Genomic DNA, 12,052 nt, shown 5'->3' with positions numbered 1-12,052 from the left:
CAGGTGAAATGTCCCTTTCGTGTACTGGACAGAGCAAGCTTTATTAGAAATATTTTCAATCTTTGATGCAGCTGGTGTCTTTTTCAATGAAGGCATTTGAAAGAAGTCGTGCAGCTCTATGCAGTGTGTTCAATCATTTACCGGTAGCAAATTAAACCGACTGCCAGGTTCCTAAATGCAGTGTACAATAAAAGGAAGAGTGTCAATAAGGCAAACATTTTCTGTATTTATTTTTTAATGATAAGGTATATGTATATTGTATTCTTTCAGAAATGGGAATTTTAATGGGGAACTGCTTGGCAATGGGTACATTTCACAGAAATCATGAAATCTGTGACATCCATGAAAAAAATACAGCCCTATTGATAGTTCTGGAGTATTTGGTCTCCTTTAATATGAGAGCAGTGGTTGAGTAGAATAGGTGGTTGTCTTTATGGAATTTAGATTTTGTTTTTAGTGTTTGTTTCTTATTGTTTAAAATTGGTCAACACTTTAGTAAATGAAGAAAAAAATGTGTACCATAAAATCAAAACTTTGTACTTTCATTGAGACAATTTTTAGACAGTTTATGTATTTTCAATAAAAAGTGTTTTGCAGTGAGGTCTATGTGCACATCACTGTTCTGTGCTGAAGTACCTTTGTACAGTTATTTGTGCAATATTACACCTGATGCTTCTACATTTGTCTTGGCTATTAATCTTGGATTTTTTTAGCTGCTCGAACGATTCACGTACCTGCTACCTACCCGTAATTCTCTTTGGATGTCCACTTCTTTTAAGCGTTTCAGTTGAATTTGTTCTGTGATACTTCTTGATTATTGCTCTGATTTTGCTGTTCCATATTTCTTTGACACTGTTCTGCATGGTGTCAATACATTTGTCTCCGACTATACTTCTCAAAAAAATATTCATTGCCCAGCCTGGAAACCTTATTTTTGTAAGTTTTGTTTTCTTTGTTTAGGTATTTGTGTTTAAACATCTTTGTTTTGCCGTTGTGCATGTTTATTTAGCATTAATTTATAATAAAAGTATATATTTTTTTGAACTGCAGTCTGTCTCTGGGCCTCTGTCCACTCGCCAGCCTGCCACAGTTACCAAATAAAAAAAATATAATTCTGTACCAAAAAAGAGAAAATCATAAATACAAAGGGTCTCCAAATAATGTAACCCAGAATAGGTGTCATATACAGTGCCTTGCAAAAGTATTCAGACCCTTTCTATGGTGTCCCATTTTGTGAAATTACAAAATGATGCATACACATTTTACAATATTTTATTCAAAACTTCAATGCTCAAACTGAAGACTTCTAAGGGTAAGATAAGTTACAGTAAATATCAGCAAAAACTAAAGAGAAAAAACTGAAATACGTTGAATGCATAAGTATTCAGACCTGTCAACTCAATATTTGGTGGAAGCACCGGCTTGGTGCAATTTGTGCCCATTGTTCTTGGCAGATTTGCTCAAGCTCTCTCAAGTTGCTTGGGGGATCACTTATGGACAGCAGTTTAAGTCTTTCCACAGATTCTCAATAGGATTCAGTCAGGATTGACTGGGCCACTCAAGGACATTCACTTTCTTATTCTTAAGCCACTCCAGTGTAGCTTTGGCCTTGTGCTTTGGATCATTGTCCTGCTGAAAGATGAATTTTCGCCACAGTTCTGTCTTTAGCAGACTGAAACAGGTTTTCCTCTCGTATTTGCCTGTACTTTGCTCCATACATTTTTCCTTCAATCCTAACAAGCTTTCCAGTCCCTGCTGAAGAGAAACATCCCCATAGCATGATCTGCCACCACCATGCTTGACTGTTGGGATGGTTTTGACTGGGAGATGTGCTGTGTTGGGTCTGCACCAAATGTAATGCTTGGCATTTACACCAAAAAGTTCTAATTTGGTCTCGCCTGACCACAACACCTTTTGCCACATTTTTGCAGGATCACTCAGGTGCTTTGTTGCAAACTCCATGCGTTCTTTGAGATGGCTTATTTTTAGTAATGGCTTCCTTCTTGCCACCCTGACATACAGACTACTTTTGTGAAGTGTAACATTTAAGTGTCTGGATATTGCTGACTGATGCACATTTTCTCCCATCTCAGCCATTGAACTCTGTAGCTCTTTCAAAGTTGTCATTGGCCTCACAGTGGCATCCCTCACCAGTTTTTTCCTTGCCCGGCTGCTCAGTTTGGAGGGACGGCCTGATCAATGCAGTGTCTGGGTTGTACAATGCACCTTCCATTTCTTGATGATTGAGTACACTGTGCTCATAGGGATATTCAGACATTGATTTTCTTTTTACCCTTCTCCTGATCTGTGCTTTTCAATGACTACATCCCTGACTTGCTTTGAAAGCTCCTTGGTCTTCATGGTTGAGTCTTTTCTTGAAAATCACTACCTGACCAAGGAACCTTACAGAAACAGTTTATTCTGAAATCGTGGGAACCACTAATATTGCATACTGACAGAGGCCATTCAACTAATTGTGTGGCTCGTTAAGGACATTTTGTGCACCTGAATTAATTTAGGTTTGCCACAGCAAAGGGTTTGAATACTTATGTAATCATGACTTTTCTATTTTTATTTCATATTAATTATCTATTACTTCAAAGCGTCATGACTGCAAGCTTTAAAGCAACAAAATGTAAAAACTGTGAGAGGGTCTGAATACTTTTGCAAGGCACTGTATAACCTGCTTATAATTATAATATGGCAAACAGGTTTGAATTACAGTCGATGCAAAAGGAGCACAGATACATTCCAATAGTTGGGTAAAACACATGTACTATGTTGCTTATCCATTTTGAACTTTTATACAAATAAAGCAGATAAGTACTGCACCTTATGACTGTACCACACCACCCACACTCCCCATATACTTTTTCATGTTAAGTCTATAAAACAGTAGCAACAATGTCACCTTTCTGCAGATCCCAGAATGCTACAGTAAATGATGATCTAAATCTATCTTACTTATTCCTACCACTTGACCACCCAGGGATCATGGCACTACATCTAGATCCCCAAGTGAATCTCTTAGTGTTCTGCCTGTGTAGAAATGCAATTGTGGAAACAGTGCATATTGTTCTTCTCAAGATGTATTGTCTTCCTTGGCACTAACACTGAAAGCAGATATATACTGCACCTGAATATTCATGGAGAATCAAATGTTTTACACTGCATATGTGTTTTTCTCTTGATTTAAAAATGCATATGAGGTTTTTACATTTTTTTTCTCTGTTAGAAATAATTATTATTAAGCTTCCGTTACATACCACAACTTGAACTTTGAAAGTTTTGAACATCTCTTGAACAGAAAATACGAAGCACTGGTAATTTAAAATCAATCATATATCATTTACAAACTACAAGCTTGTTGTTTAAATTCTCACATGCTTTCCATTAAATGAGAGTAGATGTTAAACTTCATGCTGATTTGAACTCTGCTCTCGCCAAGATAAGCACCAATTAAGATGTAGCTTTACAGTAAACTAATGTGATCCATCTGCATCTCCATCCATTTGTGTTGCTTTCCATCTGATGATGTAGCTATCCTTCAGTTGGTGGTGATTGCTGAAGTGTAATGCTGCTTTCAGCTTATTTTGCCTTCCCAGCGCATCAGCACACACAACAGCTGCGATGCTGACTCCAAGGATCAACCCAGTGCAGTCTCCCCAGAGCATCAGCATGACAACCATCTGGATTAAGCCAAGTAAGGTACATCTCTAGGGTCTTCAAGTGGGCACCATTCCGTCCTCTGTGTTTCATCGACTAGCCCACGACACCTCAAGAGGGCTCAACAGTGATTCTGGCATCCCAGCATCACCCCCCTCCATCCCCCACTCAGCTCATCCCAGCTTACCTGTATATCAGCGTTGCTTTCTTTCTATTATGCTTGAGAGCACAATCCAGAATCTTTTCGTCTCAACCACAGCCAGATGCTGCTCCTTTCTTGCTGCTGCTTCAGATACGTTCTTCACTGTATGACGCAATTCTTGGCCACTGAGCCTGACATCTCTGAGAAACCGGATTTACAGTGTGCCACAAATCTTCGACAACCGACCTCCACTGGGTAAACTCAGACTCTCCATCCTCTATGTTCCCCTTCAACAGCTAGTTGAGCATACCAAAGTTTCTTCCTCTCATACACCTCATCCACAGCCTCCTCCCATGGCACTGTTAACTCTACGAGATGAACAAGACGTGCTGATCCAGACCACAAGACAATGTCTGGTCGAAGCTTAGTGGTGGCAATCTCAGGTGGAAAAATAAGCCATTGACCAACATCTGCCAGAATCTTCCAGTCTCTAGCAGCTTCCAATTGTCCTGGGAGAGGCTTGATTTTAATACCCTTTCTTGGTGGTTGCTCTCCTGGACGGAGGAATATTGTCTTTTGTGTATAATGCTTTGATGGAACTGATGGCAACTTATTAGTCAAGTTACACTTGTCTTCCAATGCTAAGGCCAAACATTGCAGCATCTGGTCATGGCGCCAAGTTAACCGTCCTTGGCTAAGACCCACCTTACATCCTGTCAAAATGTGCCTTAATGTTGCAAGTGATGAACACAAAGGACATGAGGGATCCTCAACCATCCTGAGGTTTAGATTCTGTGGTGATGGGAGAACATCATATGTTGATCTGATGAGGAAACTGATGCTGTTCTGCCATTGTCCATAGGTCTTGCCAGCTGATCTTGCGTTGTTCCACACTCTCCCATCTCATCCATTCTCCCTGCTTTGTCTGGGAAACAGACTTTACAAACCTGATCCTCTCCTCCTGTTTTTGCACCTTGTTGACTACCAGCTTCCTCCATTGAGCTGGGGTTGCCTTGTGCCATGCAGGAGGAGCTGAACTGAGACCAAGACCTCCTTTTCCATGCTGAACTTGCCCCATAATACAGTGGCTTGCGAAAGTATTGACCCCCCTTGGCATTTTTCCTATTTTGTTGCCTTACAACCTGGAATTAAAATGGATTTTTTGGGGGTTTGTATCATTTGATTTACACAACATGCCTACCACTTTGAAGATGCAAAATATTTTTTATTGTGAAACAAACAAGAAATAAGACAAAAAAAAAGAAAACTTGAGTGTGCGTAAGTATTCACACCCCCAAAGTCAATACTTTGTAGAGCCACCTTTTGCAGCAATTACAGCTGCAAGTCTCTTGGGGTATGTATCTATAAGCTTGGCACATCTAGCCACTGGGATTTTTGTCCATTCTTCAAGGCAAAACTGCTCCAGCTCCTTTAAGTTGGATGGGTTCCGCTGGTGTACAGCAATCTTTAAGTCATACCACAGACTCTCAATTGGATTGAGGACTGGGCTTTGACTAAGCCATTGCAAGACATCAAATGTTTCCCCTTAAACCACTTGAGTGTTGCTTTAGCAGTATACTTAGGGTCATTGTCCTGCTGGAAGGTGAACCTCCGTCCCAGTCTCAAATCTCTGGAATACTGAAACAGGTTTCCCTCAAGAATTTCCCTGTATTTAGCGCCATCCATCATTCCTTCAATTCTGACAAGTTTCCCAGTTCCTGCCAATGAAAAACATCCCCACAGCATGATGCTGCCACCACCATGCTTCACTGTGGGGATGGTGTTCTCAGGGTGATGAGAGGTGCTGGGTTTGCGCCAGACATAGCGTTTTCCTTGATCGCCAAAAAGCTCAATTTTAGTCTCATCTGACCAGAGTACCTTCTTCCATATGTTTGGGGAGTCTCCCACATGCCTTTTGGCAAACACCAAACGTGTTTGCTTATTTTTTTTTTAAGTAATGTTTTTTTTCTGGCCGCTCTTCCGTAAAGCCCAGCTCTGTGGAGTGTATGGTTTAAAGTGGCCCTATGGACAGATACTCCAATCTCCGCTGTGGAGCTTTGTAGCTCCTTCAGGGGGTTATCTTTGGTCTCTTTGTTGCCTGTCTGATTAATGCCCTCCTTGCCTGGTCCGTGAGTTTTGGTGGGCGGCCCTCTCTTGCCAGGTTTGTTGTGGTGCCACATTCTTTCCATTTTTTAATAATGGCTTTAATGGTGCTCCGTGGGACGTTCAAAGTTTCGGATATTTTTTTATAACCCAACCCTGATCTGTACTTCTCCACAACTTTGTCCCTGACCTGTTTGGAGAGCTCCTTGGTCTTCATGGTGCCGCTTGCTTGGTGGTGCCCTTTGCTTAGTAGTGTTGCAGACTCTGGGGCCTTTCAGAACAGACAGTATTAGGTCCTCTGCTATTCCTAATCTACATTAATGATTTAGATTCTGGTATAGTAAGCAAACTTGTTAAATTTGCAGACGACACAAAAGTAGGAGGAGTGGCAAACACTGTTGCAGCAGCAAAGGTCATTCAAAATGATCTAGACAAGATTCAGAACTGGGCAGACACATGGCAAATGACATTTAATAGAGAAAAGTGTAAGGTACTGCATGCAGGAAATAAAAATGTACATTATAAATATCATATGGGAGATACTGAAATTGGAGAAGGAATCTATGAAAAAGACCTAGGAGTTTTTGTTGACTCAGAAATGTCTTCATCTAGACAATGTGGGGAAGCTATAAAAAAGGCTAACAAGATGCTCGGATACATTGTGAAAAGTGTTGAATTTAAATCAAGGGAAGTAATGTTAAAACTGTACAACGCACTAGTAAGACCTCATCTTGAATATTGTGTGCAGTTCTGGTCACCTCGCTATAAAAAAGATATTGCTGCTCTAGAAAGAGTGCAAAGAAGAGCGACCAGAATTATTCCGGGCTTAAAAGGCATGTCATATGCAGACAGGCTAAAAGAATTGAATCTGTTCAGTCTTGAACAAAGAAGACTACGCGGCAACCTAATTCAAGCATTCAAAATTCTAAAAGGTATTGACAGTGTCGACCCAAGGGACTTTTTCAGCCTGAAAAAAGAAACAAGGACCAGGGGTCACAAATGGAGATTAGACAAAGGGGCATTCAGAACAGAAAATAGGAGGCACTTTTTTACACAGAGAATTGTGAGGGTCTGGAATCAACTCCCCAGTAATGTTGTTGAAGCTGACACCCTGGGATCCTTCAAGAAGCTGCTTGATGAGATTCTGGGATCAATAAGCTACTAACAACCAAACGAGTAAGATGGGCCGAATGGCCTCCTCTCGTTTGTAAACTTTCTTATGTTCTTATGTTCTTAACAGGTGTATATATACTGAGATCATGTGACACTTAGATTGCACACAGGTGGACTTTATTTAACTAATTATGTGACTTCTGAAGGTAATTGGTTGCACCAGATCTTATTTAGAGGCTTAATAGCAAAGGGAGTGAATACATATGCACGCACCACTTTTCCGTTATTTATTTTTTAGAATTTTTTGAAACAAGTTATTTTTTTCATTTCACTTCACCAATTTGGACTATTTTGTGTATGTCCATTACATTAAATCCAAATAAAAATCAATTTTAATTCCAGGTTGTAAGGCAACAAAATAGGAAAAATGCCAAGGGGAGTCAATACTTTCGTAAGCCACTGTATCTCCGATTCGAAGGGCAGCTTTAGCATCTTCCACAGCTTTCTTTGCCGCCCATTTTCTTCCAGTTTTCAACACAGGTGCTGCCTCCCTTACGCATTTGTCGCTAAAATCTACTAATGTCATTTCCAGTTGGACTTTGGCGCACTTAAACTCCTCGTTTACAGCGGAGACTGGTAGCTGCAGTATTCCTTTACCCTAAAGTTCCACTCTGCTGAGGCAGCGTGGAACTCCCAACCATTTCCTGATGTATGAACTCATTAAAGCTTCCAGCTTCTCAACTGTTGTCAAGGAAACCTTGTACACAGTCAGTGGCCACAGCAGTCCAAATTGAAAACACCAGAGTTTCAGTTTGCCTGGTAAAGCGCTGCTGTCTATGCTCTTCAACCCTTCCATTGCTTGTTGTCTAACTTCTCCCATACGAACTGTGTCCTTTATATCCTCGTCATACCATCTCCCTAGACTTTTCACTGGCTTCTCGGACACTGTTGGTATTGCCTCCCTGTTAATGTATAACCTTTTATCTACTACTATGCCTTTAATTATAGAGATGCTCCTTGATTTAGTAGGCTTGAATTGCATTTGTGCCCATTCAATGTTATTGGTTAATTTGCCCAATAACCGATTAGTGCAGGATACTGTTGTAGTCATTGTTGTCATGTCATCCATGTATGCTCAAATTGGTGGTAGTCGTATTGCAGAAGCCAAGCACTCTCCTCCCACTATCTATTGATGCCCTAATAATTACTTCCATTGCCAATGGAGAAATGGTACATCCTGCCATTATTCCAACTTCTAGGCATTGCCATGTAGTGCTGAATTCTGAAGTTGAAAAACTAAATTGCAAATCTCCAAAGTAGGCTTTCACTAAATGTGTAGTTGTAATCGGCACGCTAAAAAAATAAAATGCTGCCCAAAGAAGTTCATTTGGCACTGAACCATATGCATTAGCCAAATCCAGGAATGTCACATGGAGCTCCTTCCTCTCCTTTTTTCCTGATTGAAATTTTTGCCAGATTACGCTGATGTGTTCTAAGCATCCTGGGAAACCTGGAATGCCTGCTTTTTGTACTGACGTGTCAATGAAGCAGTTCTTTAATAGGTAGATTCACAATCTCTGAGCAATAATGCTGAAAAAAATCTTGCCTTCTACGTTTAATAGGGAAATAGGATGAAACTGACCAATGTTTGTAGAATCTTTTTCTTTTGGTATAAAGACTCCACCTGCTTGGCGCCATGCTCTTGGTACAACCTGTTTTTCCCATGCCACGTTCATCAATTTCCACAGGATTTGTAGAACTCCAGAAGCACTCTTGTACACTCTGTATGGAACTCCATTAGGTCCTGGAGATGATGATGTCCTTGCTTTTTCACAGCTTGCTCTACTTCTTTCCACTTAGGTGCACAGTCCTCCATTTGGTATTCGGGATGTCTGAAGGAAGTGACATAGGCTACAGCCTTTTTGAATCTGTACGTGTTTCCTCCAAATATCTCTCCAGCTCAAACTTGGATGATTTTAGTGTGCCATTTTTCTCACTGGTGAATATCTTCTTTACAAATTTGAATGGATCTTTATAAAAGTTAGTTCTCGCACGCTCTTTCTTTTTGTAGCGTTTCCGTAGCCGCTCAGCTCTGCGCAATGTTGCAAGCTTATCTTTTATGACCCTTTGTAACAGATTGAGTCCCTCCTTCTGACTTTGTTCTGCTTTTCTCCATTGCTTCCTCAACTGCCTCCTTTCTCTAACTAAGCGTTCAATCTCCTGCTGCCACCTAGACTTTCCAGGAATAGTTTGTACTTTTTTTCTTCCTTTTTTCCATTCCAAACCACTCACTTCCATATACATAGATGATGTTCCCAAATTTATCCAGTTTCTTTTCAATTGTTCCATTTAACCTTTCCAAAGTAAAAGAGATCTGTGTTTACTGTGTCCCACGCAGTTTTCTCACAAGCTCTTGGCCATTTAACTCCACGCTTGTGTCCGTTGAGGTTCTTTTCTCTCTTACGCTGGTTCATCTGACCGGGTTCGCAAGGATCTTTAGGTTCATTATTAGTTGTATTCATGCAAATCCTCCTCACGTCTATGACAGGGGTGCTGATATCCTGCGAACTGTGGTTTTCTTCATGTCGCTGGATTTCATTTGACTGACTTCGTAAGAAGTACTGATCAATGCAAGGCCTTTGTCCCTTCTACCTCAAGCATTTCATTCTCCCTTGAATCTTCAAACCCCTGACCGTTGTTGCCTTGCTCCAGCCGCAGACACAAACCTGGAGTTCCATGTCTTTGCTAAATATCTCAGCCTGAACTCATGGGAAATGATGCTAATTAAAATTGATAACAGCTACTGAAAAAAGCAACAACACACACACACACACACACACACACACACTAATTTTGGTACAGTGACTTACATTTTTCTAATTAAAAAAGTATTAATTGAAGATGACAGCTGGCAAATAAATATTCTCCAAGGTAACTTAGTAACTGTTGTTTCAGTGGAACAGCAAAGCCTTTGGCCCTTTCATTGTTCATTATGAATTATTACTGCACTTGTTCTGTTTAACCTGAAAATAAATGTTCTAATTACTGTAGCCCATGAGACAACAAGTTGATTTCAAATATATCATGGTTATTGGAATATTATACTGTAAACTCAAAGCAAGGACGTTGTATTAGAGGTCTATTTTAACTTTTCTAACAGATGCACATTATAATAATGACGTGCTTCTGCAGTTTTTAAAAGGTGTGAAATATCATGGAAGGAGAGAAACGAGATTAAAGAGATTTAGGACAGGTACCATATAATATCTTAAAATACTATGCACATGAATATAAACATTTTACTCACTTGCATTGTGCATGGTAATACTTTATGAGGTTTTGCAGAAGGTCCACTCCCTTTTTTGTCTTGATTTCGTTCACTTTAATCAGATACTATGGACAGAAATACATAAGATACCATTGAAAATATGTATTAGACAAACAATAATATTAATATACACTTAAGTAATCATTAAGTAAGAACTGCAGAATTAGGCAGATTGAAACACTTATTTTTTATTACATTGTAAACTGCTAACACTACTGGCCTTTGAGGAATTATAAAAAAATAAAAATAAAATGTATTCACATTTCTCTTGATTAAAGAGATTTTTTAATCAAGTTCTCAAAAGTCTCAGGAATTTTTAAAACAGTACTGCATTTGCAGTAAGCCTTTAATTACAACCACATAACATATGGCCTACATTAAGAGTTACTGTATATCAGGGCACATGTGATGTTTTTCCAGCATTGCTCTTCTCTTGGTAAACATTCCTTCTTTATGCTATGTAATAGAGGGACAGTGTTTCTGCATCATCATTTCCTTCAACACTGCCTGAGCTGTGTCCTGCATTGGTACAATTCAGCTTATAATGCTAGATATAGCAGCTACTTGAAAAATGTATGTCAGACTCTTAATATGTCAAAATAAAAAATACATATTTACAGAGTTAATTTTGAAGAATTACTCCAGTGAAAGATTAGCTATATTGCTTTTGTAATGTAATAATCAATTATTTTCTGTTTTATATTTGTAATTAATTTAGAACAATTTGTAGATTTTATTTTTCACTTTGACATTATAGACTTTGTGTTGATCAGTGACAAAAACTCCTAATTAAATCCATTTTGATTCCATGTTGTAATACAACAAAATATGGAAAAGTCCAAGGGGGATGAATACTTTTGAGAGCCACTGTATTATGAACATTTAACAATGCATTACTTTACCATGAATGTTTTAATTTGTTTCTTCTTCATACATATGTTTTTAACTATGAAGCCTAACCTTTATTCTTCTTCCTTTTAGAATAAATGTAATAATAATTTGGATTGATAGGTTTCTTTTTGTCTTATAACAAATGCACATTTATAATTGATTTGAATTACTTAAACATACATAATATTAATTGTTAATCTCTTTTCATAATGAATCTAGGGATAATTAAGCCAGAATCGCTAGTTCTTATTGAGGTATTGTGTTTATTATGGTTAATAATTACATTACGAGCTATAATGGGTATTTTCTTTAATGGTAATTGGCAAGGACACAGCTGTGACATAAACCCTAGATATACAATGTAAATATGCACGATATAATTGGGGGCTCTTCCGGGATGATCATAAGAGTTATGATATTGATATTATGAAAATATCATAAGCAAAAATATTTTTAATTTGGGGGAAAAAAATATATATTTTTTTTTATACATATATATTTCACAATGTATCCGATATCTTGTTAGCCTTTTTATAGCTTCCCCACATTGTCTAGATGAAGACATTTCTGAGTCAACAAAAACTGAAGACAAAAAATGTAGATTAGGAATAGCAGAGGACCTAATACTGATCCACTGTGGTACACATACTGGTTACACACTCCATTCTGAGGTTTTTCCTCTAATTAAGAGACCACTGCTACATGTTAACCACTCCCTAATCCATGTACATGTTTCCTTGAATCCCAACTGCGTATGTGTTTGAGTTAATCTTTTGTGCACTTTGTTGCTTTCTGGAAATCTATATAAA

General features: G+C 38.7%; 1 protein-coding gene across 5 annotated transcripts in view; it reads right to left on the bottom strand.

Moving 5' to 3' along the window:
* Positions 1 to 12,052, bottom strand: part of LOC121313126 (arf-GAP with SH3 domain, ANK repeat and PH domain-containing protein 1-like) — a 259,165-nt gene that overhangs the window by 146,176 nt on the left and 100,937 nt on the right. For all 5 annotated transcript variants that reach the window (XM_041245320.1, XM_041245316.1, XM_041245315.1 and 2 more), the window contains one exon: positions 10,332 to 10,417. In XM_041245320.1, coding sequence (XP_041101254.1) covers positions 10,332 to 10,417 — 86 coding nt within the window. The remainder of the gene's footprint in view (positions 1 to 10,331; positions 10,418 to 12,052) is intronic.

Source organism: Polyodon spathula, chromosome 3 (assembly GCF_017654505.1).
Source record: "Polyodon spathula isolate WHYD16114869_AA chromosome 3, ASM1765450v1, whole genome shotgun sequence".
NCBI classification, from domain to species: Eukaryota; Metazoa; Chordata; class Actinopteri; order Acipenseriformes; family Polyodontidae; genus Polyodon; species Polyodon spathula.
The sequence above is the reverse complement of the archived record's forward strand: the minus strand, read 5'-3'. Positions and strand labels throughout refer to the sequence as shown.